Genomic DNA, 24,970 nt, shown 5'->3' on the forward strand with positions numbered 1-24,970 from the left:
CCAAGCTGGATCTGTCGACACCTCCCCCTGCTGCGCCACCACACCCATCTCAGCGCACCTCGGTCTGCCAAACTACCAAACTGAGCGCGCCTCGGGTTGCGCTGCTCGAAACTAGCTCTGCGCGGGGTTCGCCACCCTGCGCTGCGCCGGGAAACTAGAGCCCTAAGTTTTCTTTGACTTAAGTGTTCTTGACTGAACTACAGTTTTTAGTTTTTCTGCCTTAATGTCCCACGATATTTGCTGCAGTGACATTATTGCCCTTACTACATTACTCTCAGCAGAAAAACACTCGCTGCTCCAATATGCCAAATCCACCATGGAAATAGCAATGTGGTAAGTACAGGCCTACCTGGCTTTAAATACAAATCCTTTGCCCCATGTGCCTTACTTTGGGCCCAGACTATGCTCCATTTAACTAGCAAAAGTGGACTTGAATACGCCCTAATTGCACTTGTACCCTGCACTTTAGAACATTCACTATTGACCAATTAAATAGGACCCTGTAGCTATTTACTAAGCCATATTGCATGTCACTTTATTATTGTAAGGTTATAAATCAGTGTCAGTGTCATATAAATCACATTTGAATGCAAGATAACACAGGAAGGTAAAACAAGACTAAAAGAAAATCAAAACAAACAAAAATCCTGGTAAGCAATTATTAGACACCCTGGTTGTTGTTGCTTTTAGGTTATAAACCTGTACAAGACTTAAAAACAAGAGGGATTAAAATACTAATATATGGTATTTTCCTCATAGCAATGCTCCTGGCAAGCAAACAAAGATTTTACGACAGCATTCAGGCCATAATGGCGTATCAAGAATCTCCACTAAACATGGCCTACAGGAACTCTTTAGGCTGATGAGGAAGATTTCAGTGCAGGTTTACAACCTGACGTCCCTGAAGCTGTTGACAAAAATCTCCCCAAACCAAAATGGAACTATTGCTCTGACCAGACAATTTGAAATATTTTAAATGAATGCAATAGTGAGGGTCAGAGAGAAACTTCTATCATATTAGATACTGATGGACAAATGTCTCATATTCAACAGACCATTTCATTGGAGTTGTGTTGCTAGGAAACAGCAATAGATTTATTTCCTCAAAGCTATTCATAATGGCTAAGAACTTATTTAGAAAGTAGTGTGAAACTATGAAAAGATTAGAATCTAAGGGTTTTGTTTGTAGTGATGGCATGATTTTAAGCAGGAATCCTTCATTCAATGTACAGAATCCATATAATTCTGTACATTCTTTTATTCAATAGTTATCTGACCATCAATAGCCTGGCTTTTCACCACTCTGTGCAGCACACTGTAGTGCACTCCCTCAAAGTCACCACTCAAGGTCAACAGAATGGACAGAAAAGTGCTTGGCCAAGGAAGAGATAAATCAGCTAATTAAACTGCGCTCACTTAATCAAGGGACCAGTAACTCTTTGCCCATCGCAGCCAGTCAGGCCCAGTGTAACATTACTGTCCTGTGGAAGAGTTAGTGCCCTCTGGGAGGGATGCCCGTACCCAGTGCCTCATAAAACACACAGATGCAGAGTTAATTGACTGTTGAGCACTTGTCGGCCTGCCGTCCCAAGTACTGTAATGGCAAGAGTGCACTTTTTTTTCCCTTGTCTCTGTCTTTGTCTCTGTCTGGCTTCAACTCCTCCCCCCCTTTTTCTCAGTGAACATGATCAGCATCCTCCCTCCCTTAATTTGTAATTACTGCTAGCTGTTGTGTGAGGGGAAGTGCAGGGGGAGGATGGGAAATATTACATGAAAAAGGAGGGAATGATTAGGAGTAGTAATGATGGGATGCACCGCAAACAGACAAACATGCCTTTCTACACCTTTATTACTATTTTTTCCCTCTTATTCTTCATTTAGGTTGAGCAGGTTTCCAAATTTCAGTTGGGACGAGAGTCAGTACATTCAAGGTTGAGCATGGTTCTCTGCCAGAAAACAGTGGACTGCACCCTCTGGGTTTGGAGAGAGTTACGGCTCCAAGCGAGGGAGCTCAAGTATCTTCGGGTCTTGTTTACGAGTGAGGGTAATATGGAGCGTGAGATGAGTAGGTGGTTTGGTGCAGTAACTGCACTTATGAAGAAGTTGCACTGGACCGTCATAGTGAGGCAAAGCTTTCGATTTTTCATTTGCATCTACGTCCCAACCCACACCTATGGTCATGAGCTTTGAGTAGTGACTAAAAGAACGAAATTTTGGATACAAGCATCTGAAATAGGTTTCCTCTATAGGATGGCTGGGCTCAGCCTTAGAGATAAGATGAGGAGCTAGACGTCCATAGGGAGCTTGTAGAGCCGCTGTCATTTGCGTAAAAAGGCGCCAATTGAGGTGGTTTGGGCATCTGATCAGGATGCCTCCTGGGTGTCGCGAGGTTTTCCAAGCATGTCCAACTAGTAGGAGACCCTGGGCAGAACCAGAACATGCTGGAGGGATTATATATCTCATCTGACCTGGGAATGCCAGGGGATCCCTCAAGAGGGGCTGGAAAGTGTCGCTGGGGAGAGGGATGTCTGGAGTACTTTGCACAGTCTGCTGCCCCTGCAACTCCCGGATAAGCGCAAGAAAATGGATGGATGGATGGATGGGTGGATGGATGCATGGATGGATGGATGGGTGGATGGGTGGGTGGATGATGGATGGATGGATGGATGGATGGATGGATGGATGGATGGATGGATGGATGGTTTCCAAAACTAACTAAATATTTAATTTTTAAAAAAGCAGCATAACGCAGTGACTTCCTGAAATCAAAGTGGCTGACGCCCATGTTGTGTTCATGATTGTCATGTATGTCATAGCAGCTGGCTTACCAAGTTGTCCAGTTCTGGGTCTTCACTGAAGAAGGGTTTATGTTCTCTCTCCTGCTGGTGCACAAAGTTTTCAATGTCCACATCAAAGCTGGCTGACGTGATGCATTCAGATCCCTGTGTGGCCTGCTCACATTTTTCAAACAACAACGCCAGCAGGGGAAACAACGGATGTCTGAGGATAAAGACAGAGAGGTACAGTGTGTGTCAGTTTGTATAGATGTTGTGTTTGATTAATGTCTATACAATTGACTGTACTGTATATTTCAAGTAAATAGTGCATCAAGCCATAACTGGAGCTTGGAAAATCTTCATTTCACTACATTTCTTAAGCAGTCAAGTTGCACTTATAGTTTACATCCATGTCTGTGAAAACATGGATGCTTCACACAAATCTTCCACCTGGCAGCACAGAAGATCTATACAATTAGCACAGTTTCAAGGTGGACACACAAGATGAGTGTCACCTATTCAATATCTGGCTAAATGTCTCCCCTTCTGCTCCTGAGAAATGATGTTGAATGATTGACAGAAAAGTGTTTTCGACGAATGATATGATGTCACAGTGAAGAATGACCTTTGACCTTTTGGATATAAAATGACATCATGTTACCACTTCAGTTTCAATTTTGGCTCAAAACATGTTTTGTGAGGTCACATTGACCTTGACCTTTGACCTTCGACCACAAAATTCTGATAAGTTCATTGTTGAGTCTACGTGGACATATGTGCCAAATCTGAAGACATTCCCTCAAGGCACTCTTGAGATATCAGAACAACAACAATAATAATAATTAAGCAATATCACACGAGAGGGAGTGATGTTATACTCATATATCGTCACGGCTGTGATTCGGTCATAGGCATGAGGCCGATGATGATGGTGACTGCATGGTGGACTGTCGCTTCACAGGCACAGCCGACTCTGCCTTCTGATCTGACAGTATGTTGCTTTTCTCCAAGTCATTGAGCTCAGCTGATGAAACACTGACAAACCTGGATGTGTGCTCAGATGGATTCAGCTTCTCCTCTCCCTCATCTTCCTCTGATGACCATTCATAGTTCAATTCAAAACTTATTTTAGGAAATAAATCCATATTTTTGGCTGTTTGACAGTGGATGAATTAATTAGCCTACAACGCAACTGCTGACCTAACTGACACTAACCGTCAGTTTTGATTTGATTGTTGATTGCAATCAGCTGTGAGGCGGAGTGATACATACACAGTGAAATAACCGTGATGTTGTACTCCAATATCATCACGGTTTTACTGTCTCTCGACCAATCAGATTGCAGGGCCGGAACTAACTGTTGTATAATAATACATTAGATTTATAAAGCGCTTTTGTGGATACTCAAAGACGCTTTACAACAACAAAAAAGAAAGAAAAAGCAATAATCCATAGGAAGGGAAACAAGTGAGAAGTGAAGAAAAAAGTTTGAAGAACACAGTTTTGAATGGGACGTACAGATGGAAAAACATAATACCTCTGGCCACGGCTACTGCCGGCACGGAGGCAAAAGAAAATAACATAGAGCAAGGGGAGGAGGGTAAAATGCCAAGGGAAAAAAAAAAAAAAAAAAAAAACGCAGAATTTTCTAGATTATAGTCATAAATTTATGAGAAAAATCTTGGATGTAATATTTTGACAAGGACAACCAGGAAGGACATCCAGCTTACGGCAATGTGTGCCAACAGCCAAGTGACTGAGGGGGCTGTTAAAAATTGAGAGTGGGCAATTATTTTTCACAATATAAAAATCATTGATTTAACCATGCAATAGCCTCAGATAGGCTAAATAACAACAGCATAAGGCTACTGTTTCAAAATCAAATAATTTATTAATCAGAACACTCATATAACAATGAAACACCAGCAGAGCGCTAAATACTTTCTGAACTTATGACCAATTTCCTGTCAAAATCATCAGAGTGTTATGTAGAAACAGCTGTTTGTGGCTTGCATCGCTCTTGGCCTTTCTCTCATTCTCTCCATACACACAACAAACAGCTCTGTCCATGGTCCTGAAACAATACTGGCTAAAAATCATTGTACTTAAACAGGCCAAACACACACAAAATATTTACAATTATGTCCTACTTTAGCATGTTCTGATTTCACTTAAGAAATGAAATTTGATAGCAACATGTAGATTTTTAAATGTAGCGTTTTAAATTGTTGTTTTGTCAACCATGAACCAATGCAACACTCATGGCTCAGCTATCAAAATAAAAGCTTTTATTCTTCTGTATGTGCTATTGAATCTTGTATTATTCATAGTACTGAATGGAGAATGTCTACAGGTAAACAGGTAGGTCACATGCAAAGCAGGATCACAGTTACAATCACCCTGCTAAACACAGCCTGAAACAGCAGTGACAGATGTTCCACCCAGATCACTGGCCCTCTGTGAAGAGGCGTCATGGATCAAGTCGTCAGTGTCCACAACATCAAGTTTATATTGTGTGACCATGAGTGACAGCATGTTGATGCATCTCTGTCATTTCTTTTCAATCCTTGACATTTGACTCTAAGTACCCTTTACAGTCTTATTGGCCATGTTAGGAAATGCTTGTTTTCAGTTGCTCTGTCCATCAGATCTGAGAGATCTGTGTCAGTTCTGTCAGTTACAACACTGTCTGATGCTCTAGTGTCTGGTATCATCATTATCTAGTGTCATCTTGAGATTTTTTGTTTTTAAGCTAACACTTGCCAGCATGTTACGAGCGTGATTTTCCCTTTTGACGCTTGACATTAGCATTTCTTTATTTCAACTTACAAAGTAATTTAATTGGCTTTGTTAAAAAGTATTATGATTATTTAACATTCTTATTTAAATATAAGCCTGCTGTCATACAAACAGATTCCTTTTACACCTGGATCTTCAACAAGGGCTCTCTGACCATTAGGGGGTCCTCAGAGTTACTGCAATTTTCAAAAACTTTAAATATGTCTTAAAATAAACATTAATATGAATCCAACATATTTTTAGCACAAATAAACCAGCTTATTTGTAAAAAACCCCAACAACAAACACTTGGTTTACACACCATTGATAACTGGCTAACTGTTACCTATAAATCCTTGTGCAATGATAGAAGCTAGCTTACGCTAAATCACCTATTCACAATGGCGAAGTGAACTAGTTAGCTTGATTTTTTGAAAATACACAATAACATGAATAAAAGATATTGGCGAAGATAAACGGGCCTTTTCATAAAACCTATTTAGTCTGCAAACACTAAATGAATGAGGCTGTTACCCATGAATCCTAAAGCTAGCTAATGCTAAATCACTACGTGATGTGCCAATTAACTGTATTATTACCAGTATGTCAAGTGCGCAGGCATTCTTGTGAGCCATAATGAATTGTTTTGTAACTTTTTCAAGCAAGAGACTCTGACACACTGACGCACTTAGCCATGTTACAACTGCTGCAGGCTTAGCAGCTACAGGCAAGCACAAACAGGAGAGGGCCCAAAAATATTTAGAGACTTATGTCCAGTGCAACTTAATTCTGTACAATATATGTAGTTGAAGGTCCCTGCTCCGTCTCTCTCTCTGGCCTGAAAAATGTCCTGTAGGTACAAGGTTAATTTTTTACTCTACAACACAGGGCTGTATAACAAAAGGTCATAGTCATGCCTAACCAACATCCATAAATCTCTTTCTCTTGTGCATAGAGACAATTTGCCAAGCGGCAACCTCCGGGGCTGAAAAATGAAGCCAACACGGAAGTGCCGAAAACTGCAGTTCCTCTAATGGCCACATGAGGCTGCTTCAGGAGCCAGTCAATCCCAAAAGACAGCCATGTGAAAATGCCCCACTTAACAGCAGAAATAAGCATGTTTACAGCCTAGTATGAAAAACGGTTTTGGTCTCTATAGCTAATTTCCCTGTTCATGACAACTGTATGGGGGTAAATTTTTATGTAACTCACCTGTTTACATTATATTAAGCATATTTAAAGGCTGCTTTGAGTGATAGGCCATCTGTTGATAGTGTCCTCGGGTTCTCAATCAGATCCAGCCCTTGCTCTTTTGCAGCTCCAAAATGGCGGACTTGAGGCTTCGAAACAGAACTCCACAAACCAATGGGTGATGTCACAGTAGCTACATCTATCAATGTACAGTCTATGGGGTTTGCCCATGACTTATGGTGCCGCACTATTACACACAATAATAGACAAAAGGCATTGCAATAGCACAAAGAATGTTTATCTTAACGTATGACATTAACAGTGCAGAAATGAATGTATTCTCTACAGGGGTAAATTTTACCCACTGGTGCTTAAGGGTTAAAATGGCCTTAAAAAATCTGGCTTTATCTTCACAATTTTTAACAATTAGGGATGCTACCTAACAAACTTTTTTATGAAATCAAAGTTACATACAATCAAATAAACTGCTGCAGGTAAATTTTACCTGTTGGGTGTTCTAGTGTTAAAAACTGTCCTTATGACTAAGGACCCCCTTGACTACAGGGCTCTGAGTGTATGTCCATGTTGCCTATGCAGTACTTTGTCTATGGCCTTTTAATCTACATATGCAAAGACACATAATGGACTTTCAATAGAGTGACTAAACAGGAGAATCCACGAGAAGAATTCAAGACATTATACAACTCCACTCCAAAACCCCTCTCCCTCCCTCGCTGTACTGTTAATAGCGTGGCAGCTCCATGACATTCCCTAAAGGACATGTGGAACATACGGCAAGGTTCAGCTAGAGATCAAAAAAAGATCTTTAAGTGGATAGGATATGGTCCAGTGACAGCGCTAGGCTTCACAGTGTCACCTACATTGTTACCATCTGCCTTTTATAGGGAATGTCACTCACACGAGATCCCCTAGATACACTGTGCAATGGTCCATACTGCGCTGCTGTACAGTCGTAGTACATGTCAAATTATTTAGTATTTTCACTTGGAAGAAAGCTGCTGCCCTAATGACCAGAGTGACAAAACACAACTTCGACAGGAGACTGACTCAGAATAGATGAATATTTTTGCCCCAAAGACTTAAATGGTGACTTCTCTGCCCCCCATGTTCTTATTTCATCCTGACTCTTTTCCTGCACTCTGCCTCTTCCATCCTCTCATACACTGTCCTTTGTGTTACCTTTGACTTAGAGGAAACCCAGGAGAACTTTTCAAAATATGTCCCTGTCAAATTAATTATGATAAGGACTCTTGGCAGTATGTTATATAACCCCTGTAAGCTACTTACTAGTGGCATATTTTATTATTTCCATCTATTACATCCAGTGGCTGTATACCCTATACAGCCACTGGCCTACAGACAGGCTAAAGGAATGAAGCCAAGTTTACTAGTGATGTTTCTACCATTTTAATGCAAAAAACTGTGACGAAAGAACTAATTATTCCTGTAGATAAGGAAAATTATGATTTGAAATTCAAGACACTGTAATTCAACACTATTCCGAGCTTCATGGTGTATCCAGGACTGCTTCTTCATTTTATGTAAAGCATCACACATTTTCTGCTCAGATTCTGGACTGCATGAAAGCTCCTGTGTGTAGAATTTAAATGTAATTGTAGCATCTTTAAAATGTATCTGATTGCCACAATTTTCTGTGAGTAAAAAGAATCTAAATTATGGTGAACATTTGGTGAGGTTTAAATGTTGCTTTCGGCCCATTACAGTACTGGTCAGATCTATGAGGAGGGGCCAAACTGACCCAGTGTACAGGTCAGTTTGATACTGGTAAACTTTATCCAGTACCATGGGTTGTGTTGATTAACTTTACATAACTGTTACTGGGTCAAAACAATCCCTTGTTCTGGGTGATTGTATAGCCAGGCAAGACTTGGTTAACCAAGTATTGTGTCTCTGCTATACTAATCATTATAATAATAATAACACATTTATTTTGTAAAGCACCTTTCACAAAAATAAAATTTAAAAAGTGCTTCACAGAAGACAGTGAAAGCATGCTATCAATGAAAACAAATGCAATGCATCAATAAAAACAAAAGCCACAAAATAAAAGGAAAATACCATAAAACATAGCCTAAATACAGGCTAATGAGGATCCCAAAAGGATAACACTAAAGACATGTTATTGTGGGACAAAGGTCATTTTGAATAAGTTGTTTTTAAAGGTTTCTATGGAGACTGCAGACTGTATACCTAATGAAAGAGAGTTCCATAGTGTTGGAGCCACTACTTCAAAGGCACAATCACCTTTTGTTTTCTGTCTTGAAAACCCCACACTGGTTCAATATACCCAGCATGGGTACATTGTGGGTACAGTGACTTTTAATGTGCACTGTGGATGTTTTTTTTTTTAAAATCTCCATAGAGTAAAATTCAGGTTACTGGAGTTTAAGTTATTACAGACTAACTATTCTTTTTTTTTTTTCTTTCTTTTTTAAGAGGAATTATAATAATACGAGTGCTTTCATGCTTTGGATCATATCAAATGAACTCTGCCTGTTTATTTTAGTTTAGGCTAGTGTGAAAGCTGTCAATCAAACTCTGGTCCAGACTAAATGACCAGACTGAGGCCCCGATCACACAGAAAGCATTTTAGCAGGTTGCAAAACGCAAGGCACACTGTATTGCCTTTTTTTTTTTCATTCAGCATTCTTAATTTTATTATTGTGCTATTTATTGACATTTAACTGAAATCACAATCTTTCCCTAACCTTAACCAAAGTCCTTTTGTTGCCTTATCCTGACCACAGACAGAAGTCTGAATGCAACCCTTTACTTTGTATGTCCACCATCCACCCCAAACCCCCCTGTGAATCCAGCATGGCACATAAATGTAATGTTTCATTGACTCAAAGACACATCTCTGAACATAATCTAGGCAGTGATGACACTGTCACCAAAACACAATTATAAATGCACTTTAGTAAAATACAAACTCTATTTCTAGGAGACAGGGTGGCTCTAGTGCACTTTGTTTGAAAGTAAAGCAGACTAACTACAGGACTCTCTGTTGGTGGGTCCTGACTTTAGAATGGTTAATGCTTAACTATTAAGTCTATTTACTGAATGTCAACTATCAAAGAAGTGATCTAAGTCAGTGGCTCTAAATTTTTATTCAAACGATTATTCATAAGCACATACAGCAAGGAGCAGCAGTGACCCACTGCTCGACAACACCACACTGTGAGGACGAAAACAGAGGGCTTGGCAGGGATGGAGCACCTGCCGCAGCCAGTGAACACCTTGACTTGACCAGCAGACTTCACTACAAGCCGATTAACTGTAGAAATAGGTGACCAGCCTTATGTTCTAAAACCAGCCACCAGCGAGTTGACCAGCTCAGTTGCAGGTGACACCATCAGCCGGCTTGAGTTGAGCTCAAACCAGCCAGTTCACACCTCTGCAACGTTCTAAAACAGTTTTTATCTTGTCCCAAATCATCGGTCTGAACTAGGCTTAAGACTTGTTTTATGCACTCAATAGATATATTTCTCTCACATTTTGGTTGCAGATTTGTTAAAATGAGCACTTCTCATTTTCCAAGATAGTCCATCCACTTGACAGGTGTGTCATATCAAGATGCCTCATAACCAACTTATGCAGTTCTGAGGATGGCTGGATGTACTGCCAAATTTACAGAAAAGACACTGGAGACGTTTTATGGTCATGAAATGAACATTCAGTTCACAAGCAACAGCTCTGGTGGACATTCCTACAGTCAGCATGCCAATGGAAAGCTCCCTCTAAACTTGTGTGTCTGTGGAATTGTGTTGTGTGATCAAACAGTGAATTTTTAGTCTTTTATTGTGACCGTCCCAAGGCACACTATTGTAGTAACGATGGAGAGTTTAACACATTTGCAACTAAAACTTGTAGGAAATATATCTATTGAGTGCATCAAAAAAATCTTCAATCTTTCACTTAAACCTGTGAAAAATAGGAGCAAAAACAAAAGTGTCGTGTTTAAATTTTTGTTCGGTATATTTGTGTGTATGTATGTGTGTGGTGAGTGTATATTGCAGGGGACTGCACTGACATGGAGGCAGACTGGGCCCCTGCTCAGGCTCTAACCCATGGCTCTCATTTGCAGCCTTTAATAGTCGTCTATATTATACTCTAATCTGCCTGATCCCAATTTAATGCCGCTCCCTCAGCCAGACGTGGCAGGAATACTAAACAGGAGGGTCACGTGCAGAGTGGAGAGCCTCTGCCTCGTCTGTTTAATGTCTGCTTGTGGGGTGGAGAAGAATCCAGGTGGGGGTGAAGGAGAGATGGGACTATAACTGAGAGCAAACAGGGTGAGTCTCAGCACTGCAGATGGTGTCTTAACAAGTTATTTACTCTCACATTCAGTCGCTGTGTTATTTTTATTACAGAAAGTGGTTAATTCTGCCAATGTGGTGAGATCATTTAACCTTCTCTTTGTGTTAATATCTATGAACAAAGGAGAATAAGACATGTCAGCCCACTGGTGCAAAGAAAATGACACTTTGTCTGAGTCGTGAGGTGCTTTATAAACATCACAGACATAGAACCACATAGACTAATGCATCTATTCACAGATATCTGCTGTCAAGAAGATCTGGCACTGCAGGGCCTGAGGACCCAGGGGCATTGTGGGTAGAGCTACAGAGTACACAACACATTTATTGGCTGGTATATACAAAGACTGTCTGTGCATGACATTAAATAAAATAGTCTAGTTTAAACAAAGCAAGTACAGCAATTAAAGGTGACAATCCACTTGACAGCAGAATGTCTTACATGTCAAAGAAAGTCTTCTCAAGAAGAAGGGTGCCATGAATATGTTAAATATCTGTCACAGATTAATTAACACACAAGTAATGTTTATTTGATTGCGTAACATGCTATAAAGATATGCTATCTATTGCTGCTTTAGAACACTTTTTTTTTGTTATTATAAAAAGGATTTCTTATTTAAACAATATCCTGTTCATTGTATAACAAAATATTTTTCATGTTATTTTGACAGTGTTCTTGCAGTTAGTTCTCACTCCCAACTCATCAAATACCTTTGATTTGTCAGCAATTTTAGCGCCAGAGAGCAATGCACAGAGGCACCTTTCGCAGTGGTAGGACACGCACGTCAATTTTAGAAGCAGCCAGCAACAGCCCACGTTGCCAAATACCACTGCTTTGTCAGTTGACATTGGTGTCAGACACTCACACAGAGAGGCTCCAGCTGCAGTGGCATGATACACACCAGTTGGCGGCAGTTTGTATTGCAGCTACCGTAATATGAAAAGTGAGAAGTCCTTATTGGGTGTGAGTTGGCTGATGGTGTCACCTGCAACTCAGCTGGTCAAATCACTGGTGGCTGATTTTTGAATGTAGAGCACATTACCTGTTTTACGCAGCCAATCAGCTCGTAGTAAAGTCTGCTGGTCGAGTCAAAAATGACCAAAGACAGCATGTTTGCTTGCTGCAGCAGGTGCTCCCTCCCTGCATAGCACTCTGTTTGCATCCTCACAATGTGCCGGTGTCGGATGGTGGGTCACTGCTGCCGCTGTCTAAATATGCTTATGCCCCCTCCACAAACACACATTCTCATTGACTAATTAATTGGAACTGGTTATTTATATTATCGTGGCGTATTTATTGCAAATACAGTCCATCTGATGCTCATTTTGTTTCTGTTTTTCGCTGTTTCATCACTACTACAAATGCAACTGTAGCCAGTACCTAACTATCACTATCCTCATTCATATTTTAAGAAGCTGCAAATTGTATTCAGCCACAAAATAAGCCTAAAAAGCTGCAAATCACACTGGAAGGACAGAGAGTTGTTGCATTGAGATGATACACTGTCTCATCTAAATTAGTTGCACTGGTGCTTGGCGCATTGCAAGTAGTTGCCTGTTTCAACTTGTCTCATTGTGAATCTTTGGCCTGGGCTTAACGAGTTGGAATAAGAATTGTTGGTTCTTTTTAATACTATGAACCAAATTATTCTATTTGTTATAACGTGCTTAAGGAAAAGACCTTGTAGCCCACATCTGCTAGAAAATTTGACACTGAAATTTTGTGAAAACACATGAAATGAGACAAGGTGTCTTTTATTAAGTCATCGGGCCTGGCAGGAGGGTGTGAATCTATTCTTGAGTATGGACCTCTACTGCGTTGTAGCCATGCATGGACAAATTAAAACAGTAGAAAAGCTGCTCACAGACGTACTACATAAAAACACAACCCACCACATGTTTAGGTCATTATATCAATGCTTGATGAAAGGCTGCAGCCGAGACAGTGGGGCTTGTATTGTTTTTACCTTGTGAGTCTTTGTCTTAAGTAGCGGATCACTGCATCGCTTGAGTGATCCCATCATGTCTGTTGCTGCCGTGTTTTTGGCCTCTGAAGTTACTAAAGTCAGCTATCCGTCAGTGGTGTTGAAAAAAGAGCTAAAAATGTAGTTATGTTGTCATCAACTGCAACAACATCACAACAGCTGGTATTGTTTTCAACTTGTGAGTCATCATGGTGAAATGTGGTCCTGCAGACATCTATTGTAGCAGGAACTACCTTAGAAGAGCTTTTGAGTACTTTGCCAGGTAATAATATGTCTGTCTGTGTATCTTTTTATTTTTATTTTTTTGAAGCCTCAAGTTCAGCATCTCAGCCATCGCCACCTTATTTTTTTTAGAGCAAAAAGTGACCATATTTGGGCAAGACGCTGGCATTGTGGAGGAGCCAGGGGTGGATCAGAGGTTGCCGCTACCGTGTTGAGCCAAACCATGATGTTTTTTGGAAACCTAACCACGTGTTTTTGTTGCCTTAACCTACCCATGTGCTTTTGTGGAATTGGTTGCGGCACCCTGGAACATCAACAGCAGAAACAGGAGGATACCTAGCAAGTAATACATACACGTGAAGAAGTGAATAGGTCCAACAACCCCCAGATTTCCCTTGGGAGCCCAGTATTTGTGTCCGCTATAAATGTTGAGCCAAACCATGTTTTTTGTAAACCTAACCCCATGTTTTTGTTGCCTAAACCTAACCATCTGCTTTTGTTGATGTCCAGGCTTTGGTTGCAGTATCGCAGAGCATCAATAGTAGAAACAGGATGATACCATGCACGTAATACATAGACGTGAAAGTCCACTGACAAAGTGGCGATATGTTATGACTTGGGATGAGAACATGTTGTCTAACAAGATGCATCAGTATGTTTCTATAACAATATCAGATTCTTGTTTTAATGAATACTTAAATAATGTATCTAAATATGCAGAAAAAAAATGTAATAACATGAAAAAAAATCTTGTTATAATATGAAAAGCAATTTTGTTTTTTTGTGGTGGAAGCTGCCATTGCAAGCCTAGGATCATTCTGTAAAATATTTTAGATGACAAAATGGTACCTCTCTCTTGTTTTGCCACTGCCATTGAATCTGAATAGCCTTTTTAAGATAGGAATTGTACAAATTTGCAGGAAAGCCCAATCAGTCTTTTTTCAGCATTGGCAGTATAAAAACAAAATCGGGGAGTGCGGCAAAATGCCGGCTACCTACTTTTGTTAACACAGAATGCGCCTTTTTCGGGGCAATGGGGGACGTGAGCAAGTCACAAAATGTGTAGCTCAGCGTGTGATGTAATCGGTGACGTGGGAGGGAAGCCGCGGCTAGTCAGTCCTTCAGCGATTCTCTCATAAGTCGGCCCGTTCCTCACCGTCCCCGTCATTTGACGGTTAATGGCCTCTTCGTTTGCGAGGACAAGGAGGGCGCGCAATTCCTTGTTTCCCCAGTTGCTCATCTTTACAGTGTGTGTCAGGTTTGCGTTTCCCTCTTGCCACTAGCTGCTCATTCCTGCTATCAGCTGTTTCCTGTTTATCCACCGCCAGTGGCTCACACGTGCAGCGTCATCAACAGCTCCTCCCACAAGTCATCAACAGCCCCTCCCGTTGCGGAAGGCCGCCTCGGTCTGTTTAAACTAAAAGGGTTCCGCCAATATAACTACCCTACGAGGTGGAAAATTGGGCAACTCAGATCAACTCGCCAATCTGGCTCTGTGTGTCTAAATGCTCGCAGTTTGCCGGCCCAACATTCGCGGAAAATCTGGCAGTGTAAAAGGGGCTAATGATTCTATTTTTTTTAAAAGTTGAGTATCAGTAAGGCTTGTAGACCCACACTACAGTAAAAGTCATTTGTCTGTAAAGCAAAAAATATTCTGCTCTGGTGTTCATTGTTTTTTACTGTAATTTAATGTGACCGTATATATGATCTGAGAGGAAACCCTGGGAAAACCTGAATCTGTATTTTATGATCGCAGATTGATATGTCAATGCACAGCCCTTTCCACTAAATCCAGACTGATAAATCTGAAGTCATGTTTCACATAATGCGTCCTTAACTCTGTCCAAATAGTTTTACAGCTTTTACTTCTCAGTTATCAGCCATGTTCTTCCTGTTCAGAAACAGCAAAGTACATTAAACTGAATATGAATTTGTTCGACAGACTTTGTTGATGATGCTTCTGAAATCTGTAAACAATGTGTGAACGTACATGGTGAGAATCTTATCAAGACAACAGCTTTGTAAAAGCTTGATGTGGTTCCATTTGCATATAATATATTATATTCACTTTTTCTTTTTTCACTGCTGCAGTTCAGATCCTTCCTTTGCTCATTAACAGATGTGTCAACAAACATTTCTTAAGCATGTTATGTGGAGTCATTAAAACAGAAGTGTTATAATTAAACATATAAATGTTTTCAACTTTCTATTTTCCTGTTTAACCATGCAAAGAAAATATTTCTTTAGATATTCAGCCCATATTGAGGTACTGTACACCATGAAAGCAAGGTGTTCTCTTCTTTCTCTGAAGCTCTTAGCTGAGGAAATTTGACATGATATGTTTAAGATCATTATGAGCTTTTGAAATCAGCTTCAGTGTTGGTGCTCTATGGGAATGATAAGCCCCACCTTGTCATTGGTGCTCTGCGGCTAGCAGTCAGATTTGGAATAAATGATGCAAAAGGCTAAAGCTATCAAGGCAATCAGGGTTTGCATGAGGAAACGTCTTTCCTTGACGATGCACCATGGTGCACAGTTGGACCTCGCCAACTTGGAGCGGGGTAAAAACACTACCTTTCGGCGTTTTCCATGACCTTTACACAGGAAGTCAGGATTAAGGTAGATGGGGTGTGAAAAGGCATGCATTTTTATGAACGTTAACATAGCCGCATGTGTCTGTTGGTGTGTGTGTGTGCATGTGCATGTGTGAGTGCATGGTCACACTATGTGTGCTTTCCAGTCTCCCACTACCTCCTGCAACCATCCTGAGCCCCCCCATGTCGGCTGCCAGAAGCGGCAGGTTCTCTCTGCAGTGTGACGGAGTGGAGATTGCCGGCTGGGGGATCATTACAAGGGCCATAAAAGAGCGATTTACAGGACGGCCAGTGAGTGGAGTCAGCACGGTCCCCACCCTCCAGCACTGCATCGTGCTGGGTCACCAACAAAAAGCCCAAAACGGAGAATCAGAGGCCAGCAGGGGAACGTGATGACTTAAACATGAAGGTGAGGGACGTGGCAGCTCTAGTGGCATCTGCTTTATGGTTGGTGAGTCAGAGGCTGAAGAAGGAAATAAGCTGTCACTTGATTTTGATCGTTGATGAGAAGATAGTACACTCAAAAAACATGACACGCCTGGTAGAAAACCACTGTAACACTTAAAAACATGCTGTTGTTAAGTGGCAGCATTTGGCAGCTGTTTTGGAGCTGTATAAAGCTTTTGGTGAGATTTCATTGTCATCACCGTGTTTCTTCTCCTACACGTCACCAACATAATTTTACTTCATGTATTTAACTTTACATGAAGTACACAACGCCATTCACAGGGTGCTAATTCATTAGATATGATATTAACTGTTGTATGTGCATTTTCGTAAAATATACAAACCCTTGTGTGAGGTCATATTGTGATGCTTGACACCTATGAAGTCAGAAAGGTTTATAACATGGTTTGACTTGACACTTCATAAATGTACTGTAAGTCCAATATTTATTCTTTTGGCTCTAGTGAACTGTGTCTGTCAGCTGTTTGGTGCTGGGCAGGTAGTGTACAGTGAGTTTTTACAGCTGCAGCTGAAAATGGCATTATGACAGCGGTGAGAGTGAACCAAGACAGTAAAGTACAGACATGCTGCTTGTCTCACCCAGGGAGTATCTTAAGACTGGAGCCATCAGCGCCAAACATAATTGTATTTTCATTTGTTGCAATGATTGGTTAAATCTATGATGAGAGTGTTTCTGACTGAAAAGCATTTACTTGTACTTTTGCTTTCAATAATTAAGTACTTTTAATATCATAAGATTACATGTGATACTTAAATAGGTAAATATCCGATACTTTAAAACTTTTACTCAAGTAGCATTAAATAGGTGACTAACTTCTACAAAGGTCATTTTCTGGTAAGATATCTGTACTTTTACTCAAGTATGGCTTTCAGGCACTTCATCCACCACTGTTTTCAATGCATTATGTGGTGATGGGTACAAAATGTGTTAAAATTTAAGTGCTGGCAACACGAAAACAATGCAAGACAAAGTCTATTATGCACAGTCACAGAATGAAAAACACTTGGTTGGGCTGTGCAACAAAATTACTTGGGTAGGATCAGGAAAAGATTGAGGACTTCTTTAAAAGAACTACGAACAAGATGTAAGTGAAGTAAACCTATCTACTTTACCTTCTTTACGTTAAGTCCACAAAGTCCCATATTTACGTTGATTTTGTCTTTTTTTTTTTTCTTTTTTTTTAAATTGCACATTATTACAGAAAATTATTACAGAATACAAAACAGTGAAAGACAGGTACAGGGACACAGCCAAAAGATATAAAAAATTAGAACAAGACAAATGATCGAATCAAATGGGACAAAAAAAATAATAGCTAAAAACAACAAAAATAATACAGCACAAGCTCAAACTAATGGGTACACAGTTGACAAGAAGTAAAATAAACAATAATGTTGTTTGTTTGTTTGTCCCATCCATCACCCCTCTCACCCTTAGCAGATTTTCTCGCTCTTTATACTTAATTTATGTGTCCATCACAACTTTGCATTACCAGCATGTAATTTTCACACATTCCATTCCCACCACCATGCTATGGTGTTGGTAAGAGGTCCTATCCATTTCGGATATTTCTATGTGAATGAGCTGGCATCCAATTTTCTAACATCTAATACTTCTTAATTTTTTAAATAGTTATGGTTACTCTGAAAATGAAAATGTACAATACTTCAATATTTGCAACCCGGTCTTAGTTCAAAGACGTCGATTACCAGCGCTTGGTCAGTGACATCTGGCGTCAGAAACCGATGGCTGTTATTGTTTAATGGCGCCTGCCGCTGTCAAGGGGAAACGCAGTGGGACAACAACGTAAATTAAGGGGACAAAATCCAAGTAGGGCGGGCTGGAGGGGTGGTGGATGGGTCCAACAACCACTGACTTCCACCTAGGACGCCAGTTTTCACTTCCCCTATGATTGTAAAGCCAAAACCTGTTCTTTTTTCCTAACATGTGCATTTGATGTTGACAGAAAAAAAATACAATTTGCAGTGTTGTATCAATGTAGTGTGTTTACTTTGAAAGAGACTGTATGCAAACTGTACATTTCCTGTGAAAATTAAAGTGTATTGTGAAAACAGACAATGCATGTAACAGGCTGAAGTTGACACGGTGTCCCAGAACGTCAACAACCAACGCACCCAGGGTCATGTTATATGTCTACGTGTAAAGTCCATGACCAAACATTGATATGTGATGAGGTTGGAGTGAGAATGTGTTGCAACTTGAAGCTAAATGCAAGACTTTAAGCGGCTGATAAATGGAAGCAGGACAACAACGCAATGCTCAGACTCAGACAGACAAGAGAGCTGAGACAAACAGTGAGCATCTACAATTCCATTACACGTGCAACTCTGCTAAGGCACATTGCGTTATAGAGTCACAAGCTGCAGAACAGCTGTGAATGAACCTTGGGGTCAGATTTTTTGTCAACTGTTTCCAGGTCAAGTATGAACTTCCAGTCTCAACAGGAATTATTCTTTGGTAACCAAAATTGGAGTTATCAGGTTTTCTCCCAACAATGAAAAAATGTGTACCCAGCAGATGCAGAGCTGTGCATAAAAACATGCTCCAATCAAAGCAGCGTAGACATTGATGGAATAAGTCATGTTTGCCTTCTTTCGTAATAATCTGGCAGGCCACCGAGGGGGTACAGAAAGAGGTGGGGGTGGGGTTTGAAGGTATGTGTTTATGTGGATGTGTGTGTGAGTTGGGGAGAGAGAGAGAGATGGAGGTCTCTCGCTCTCTCTGCTCCCCACTGTTTGCCAGCCTAATCAGGCCTGCTGTACCCCCGTATATTAGAAGCCAGTTTGCGGTGGAGTCCTGCTGCGTTTGCTCCCGACAAGGCCCCCGTTTCCCCAGGCTACATGTCTGAAGCACACCCTGCGCGAGGGTGTGTGTGTGAGGCTGGGGTTCACACCCACACACATACTGTACACACACACACACACACACACACACACACACGAACACAAAGAACTCTCAGCACTATCTGAATAAATCCTGTCTCCTTTTCTCCACTTTTCAAACTCCCCTTTTCACTCCCATGTCTGGTCCTACACTTCACTTGGGGTTTTGTTCATCTGAGGCCTCCTGTACCAAAAAGCTCTATCCACTCTTTGGTTTGTACAACAGCTCTCCCACCAACAGCCATAACCACCAGTGCAGGCTGAGTTTGCAGTTGCCTGCGTGAAATTCTGGCTGAAGCCCACAGCAGATGTATACAGACGGGACAGAAGTGTAGTTTTTCTCCTAACCCAGTGTAAACTATCCTTGCTTTACAGTAAATTACAGTCAGACTTTTTCATTTTCACCACCTCTTCTTTGTGTCCTTTCACATTCCTACATGTCACACCAGTCACAGTGGGAACATGAGGTGCTGTCCTGTTCCTGCTAGCCCTGTGCTACAAGGGGAATACACACTCCGGATCACTGCTAGATGCCATCCAAAAATGGCTGCAGAGCAGAGTCACTGTCCATGTTTGGGAGGGGCGACCATAGGGATAGGGATGTACCACATGTAAATTTCTGGGCCAATACGGATACTCATATCAATACCGATGTTTTTTGTTGTTTATTTGGTTTTTGTTGTTATTAATTCCTCCTTTTGTGCCAGGGAAACAAAGAAACCTTCATTATAAAAACATAACTTAAGTGTTTTGAAGTCATTCAGGCTGTCACTACACTATGTTTCAATGAGCACAAATTCAATCATACGGATTTATGGAACAACCTTTAAAATAACCTTTTTTTTTTTACATGTACTGTAAAACATTTCTTTTAAAAGAACTGCTTCCAAAGTCTTTTCACTACATCTAATACATCATTATTACCTCTATAATATCTATTGTAAATTGCTGTGAAGACATCAAAAAAGTCTCCTTCAAACAGCTGTATTTATTCAAGTTTCAGGCCAAAAGAAATTTGTTTTACAAGATTAGATTTGAACTCATCATGAGAATGGTATTATTTACCTTCGCCCAATCCTCATTTTTACTGCATAGTGCTTGAACGCATCATAATGTAACTCAGTGTAATGTTCCTTAGCTGTTCCTACCACCAGCTGCTAGCAGCTAATAGCTAACGTTAACTAGCTCTCCTCCTGCAGATGTCAACACAGATTTGTTTTTCACAGTGTAGCATTATCAGCTACATCAAAACTCAGAATGTTGTCACTGTCTCCTCCACCACCTTGTGCATGTGTGTGACAATCATGTGTGTATTCAGTTAGCATTAAAACCAAAGTTAGTGGTGTCGTCAGAAGAAATGTCAAAAATAAGATTTACTGTTAATAGGTTGTTAACAGATCATCAAATTCATTTTCATTCTCTCTGCTCCATATTGAACCTTCCATTTTAATGGCCATGTGTCCTACATTTTGTTGATTGACTTTTCCAACAGATGTTTACATTTTTCTTCTAAAATTGACTCAGTTTCTTCTACAATCGACTAAGTAGCTCTTTAGGCCTGCCTGAGGTAATTTAATGTTTTAATGTTTTGTGTGAGGTTATTTTTATTCAAAAACAATTCATAAAATCATAAATGAATACTGTCTATCACATTATGACCAAAAAAAAGAAACAAATTCATCAGATTTTCATTTTAGATTTTCACAGCTAACAATTAAAAAACCTGCAGATTCCATTAGGGCCTGATTATCAGGGAAAAAATAGAGTGTGTACTTTGATGACCAACAGTGTGTTTTACTGCATCCTTTCCTCGCAGTGGCGTCGCTGGGAAGATCTGTGTTTGTCCACATTTGCTATTGTCCCCAGGATGACAGGACGCCATTAGTCTCAAGCCCTGTTGTTTAATCTGCGCAAAATTGATGCGACACAACCAGAAAAACATCAGCAGCTGCCATCAGTAAATGTCGTCTTATTTGCTGATAGGCCAATGGCAGTCAACAAGGCCAAGTAAACAAACTACTATGCAGGCCCCCAGTGACACGAGCGATGGAGCCAATCAGAGTCTGGAGCATGTTCCAGGACACCACCATTGATGAGCCTGTCGTAGATTTAATTTGTAAAACAACAGAAGCAACTGTACTCAAAACTACATTTAGATCATTCCACAACCAGAAACCATGGATTAATGGAATTATTTGGGATGCTATAAATACACACAATGCAGCCAGTCAGTTTCATTTCTTCAGGGGCTGGGTCCCTTCAAATAGACACAGCCACTAAGGAAAAAAGAAAGAAAACACATACAATGGACCACCTCCCTCCTACAGGTCTGAGGTTCTGCTCCTCTTGACGCATACCTGCACATTATTCTGCTCACACAACACACTTTCATACATGCACAAAAAACATCTTCACGTATGTCTGTCTAATTTGTCACCTTATGTCTGTTATACATACACCCAGGGATGAAGGCATGTTGTTTTAGACTGCATTAGTTTTAAATTGGTGTACCTAATAAATTGGAATCTGTGCGTGTCTGTGTATGTCAGTGTATGTGTATGCATACAATGTATGTAAATGTACACCCACACACCCACACACCCACACACACACACACACACACACACACACACACACACACAGCCCTGCATAAACTAATCAGTGAAGGAGAAAAGTCAATCAAATATAGGTTCTGTGTCTAGCAAAAGTTCCTTTCATTGAAACAAAGACGTGAAGATAAAATTTCCGTCTGAATGACTGTTTCCAGAGGGCATTACTTGACAGCTGTGAAGTGCAAATGGTGTTCTTTTCTCCTCTGTGTTTGCTGTAGGCCACTCTTGTGCCAAGCAAAGATAACACGGATTACTAAATTGCCCAAGTAAAAAACAAAAAAAGAAAATTGTGGACTTCCTTTCTCATCCAAAGTCAAGCGGAGAGGAAACTCATAAAAAATGGGTATCTGAAAGAAACAGCCAATAAAACCACTTGAGCTTTGACACAGTTTCCTGCATTCAGCAGCGGCTGAGCACCAGCACATGCTGACCTGCTAAATGGGGGAGGCACAGCCTGCTTTAAGCCCGTCAGACAGTGAGAGTCTTTGCACTGCTGGAAAAGCAGCGCAGTGGTCGAGGATGCATTGATGCATTGTGGCAGTGAGGATAAACAGACTTTATGGTGCATTACAGAGGCAGGCAAACACATAGGCGAGCGCAAATGTGGCCGACGGCATCCTTGGACGTGTCAAATTAAACGCGCTCCCTCCTGTTGTGTACAACATGAGAGGTCTCCAAATCTTCACTTCTTTTTTATGCCATTAACAACGAGTGCATATGCGAGCATAAACACACCCGAGGCTGGATAAATTCCTGTATGTCTTGGAGTTTGGCGGCTGTCAGCGTGACGGCATGTTAACCTCCCCACAAATACACACACACAAACCCTTAAATCCAGTCTCAATGCAAAATACCCCAGCTGACCAGCATGGGAGAGGCTTTCAGCAAAGACCCACTATGGAGGGGAGTGAATTATAATATGCACCATACAGGGCTCTGCACTGCAACACTGGCAGCTTTGGAAAAGGATCCCACTGCTGTCAAAACACAGAATGAATCAAATTTTAATCCTGTTTTCTTTCACTTTCTGATGCTACTAAAATATGTTACATATTATGTTTGTTAAGTCAAGTAGACTTCAGTATGTTTGATGAACAGGTTCTTATACATCTAAAGAACAGATTGCGTCTTTTATTTTAGACAAATCAGGTAATAGCCTCCTGTCTGGAATAGTGTGTAGACCATAGAAATGTAGTGGCTCTTACTGTATACAGCAAGTGTAATAATGGTCTTAGTGCTTATTATTGATTCTCTAAGTTCTCTACATGTAAAGCAAGTGAAGCAGTTAACTCAAACAAACGGCAAACATAAAAGTGTGACCTTAAAACAGCGTGTTCTGGTAAACACAGCTCTTCTACCCAAGTTGTTTCTGAGCATCACAAGGACATTTCTGTTTTAAAAAAGGGACTATTATGATGTCTCTTTCAATTAAGTGCATGTTTCCATCTCCAGCCGATTCTGCTTCCATCAGCCGCAAACGCTACATTCGCAACCCAAAAAACAAAAGCCTCACCGGCTTTTTAATAAGATGCAGGGAATCCAGAAGGATCTTTATAGTAAATGCCACAACTCATTAGGCTAATTACCCTATCACACATTTACTCCGCTGCTAATAACAAAGTAGGCAGAGAGACAGAGAGAGGGAGAGAGGAAACCACACATCTCCTCATAAAGTTGGCATTCTAGCAATTAGTGAAAAGAAACATTAAAGCCCACACAGACTTCCTGAGCAAAATAATTAAAGAAAAATGGCAGAGATGCTGATTCTCCATGCTTTTCTCTTTTCAAAGTCTACAGCCCCCATATGAGCACTGCGTAGAGGCAGGAACACTGGCGGATTCGACTTCTATTAAAATAAGAGTGCTATTTGTGTTTTCCTTTTTTTTTTTTTTTTTTTTTTTGCATAATTTGACTCACTGTGGGAGACGGTGACTTGTGAAGTCAAATTTAATTGCGTTTATAACAAGGTAACAAGGTGCGTTTAGTCATTAGCTCCTTGCATGGGCAAAAATAATTTCAAAAATTCTAATCTGCTCTGCCTCCTCTGGGTACGGAACAGCAAGGCTTTCACTTAAGAGCTACAAATAATCATATTTTAACAGCACATGCTGGTGAATCCTGAGCTTGTGAGGCTCCCTGAGCTCAATGCTGCCTCTGACACTGTTGATCACAACATTTTAATTGGCCATCATACACATTTACAGACTCAGCTGGCTCTATATTCTCCATAGCACCATTAACCAGTAAGTAACTTGAGTTCCCATCTTAATTCTCATTTTGTTGTGTCACATAAAGACACTGATAATATACAGCTATATGTGCCTGTAAAATGAAATAATATGGACCTATTTCAGGGAATTGCTGAAGTGCTAAAGGAGTAGGAGTTATTCATCTAACTGATGGTGTTTTAGAGAGGATGAGCCCAACAATAATCCAAACTTTGTAAACTACTACAGCTTATTTGAATTTCTCTGTCCATGCAATATGTCATATAAAGAACTCGCAGCGTGCATCTACTGCTAGCTCGCCTAGCACCACTGAATTAGCTAACGTTACAGCTCAGTTGAGGAGGACGCCACTAATGTTTACATCTCTTCTACGCTTCCTTCCGCATTGTGATATGGTTGATGGGTGTAGTTTGGTTGAAAGACAGTAGTTCCCATATGAAACTTGTCACAGCAAGGTCTGTGGATTATCTTGAGTAACTGGGTCATGATTTGTAGAAGAGACATTGCTGTTGAGTTTTTCAACTGTATTTTTATGTCACTTTGCACCACAAGCCGCTTTGCATTTAAAGAGAGAGGGCAGACATCTGTACAGCTGATATCTCTAACACAAGTGATGCATGTTTTACATTAAGTTCTAATTGTAAATATACCATGTCAAGTGTATTTTTCCAATGTGTAGTTTCACTGCTTGACTTTAAAGAGCTGTGTTAGCACAGTGGGTTATATTTACCTTAAGAATCACTGAAAAAAAGTGTAGCCTATAAGGAATAGGTCAGCATTTTGGGAAATATGCTTATTTGAGAATCAGTGGAGATGATGAATACCAGTCTTCTGACTGTTGATGCTTCTC

At 40.5% G+C, this 24,970-nt stretch overlaps 1 protein-coding gene across 4 annotated transcripts in view; it reads right to left on the reverse strand.

The window, feature by feature from the left end:
• pknox2 (pbx/knotted 1 homeobox 2) overlaps window positions 1-24,970 on the reverse strand; it is a 165,246-nt gene that overhangs the window by 37,811 nt on the left and 102,465 nt on the right. For 2 of the 4 annotated variants that reach the window (XM_050035804.1, XM_050035779.1), the window contains exon 5: window positions 2,829-3,000. The exons of the other annotated variants lie outside the window; for them this stretch is intronic. In XM_050035804.1, the coding sequence (XP_049891761.1) occupies window positions 2,829-3,000 (172 nt within the window). The remainder of the gene's footprint in view (window positions 1-2,828; window positions 3,001-24,970) is intronic. 4 annotated transcript variants of the gene reach the window in all.

This window comes from Epinephelus moara, chromosome 3 (genome assembly GCF_006386435.1).
Source record: "Epinephelus moara isolate mb chromosome 3, YSFRI_EMoa_1.0, whole genome shotgun sequence".
In the NCBI taxonomy this organism is placed as follows: Eukaryota; Metazoa; Chordata; class Actinopteri; order Perciformes; family Serranidae; genus Epinephelus; species Epinephelus moara.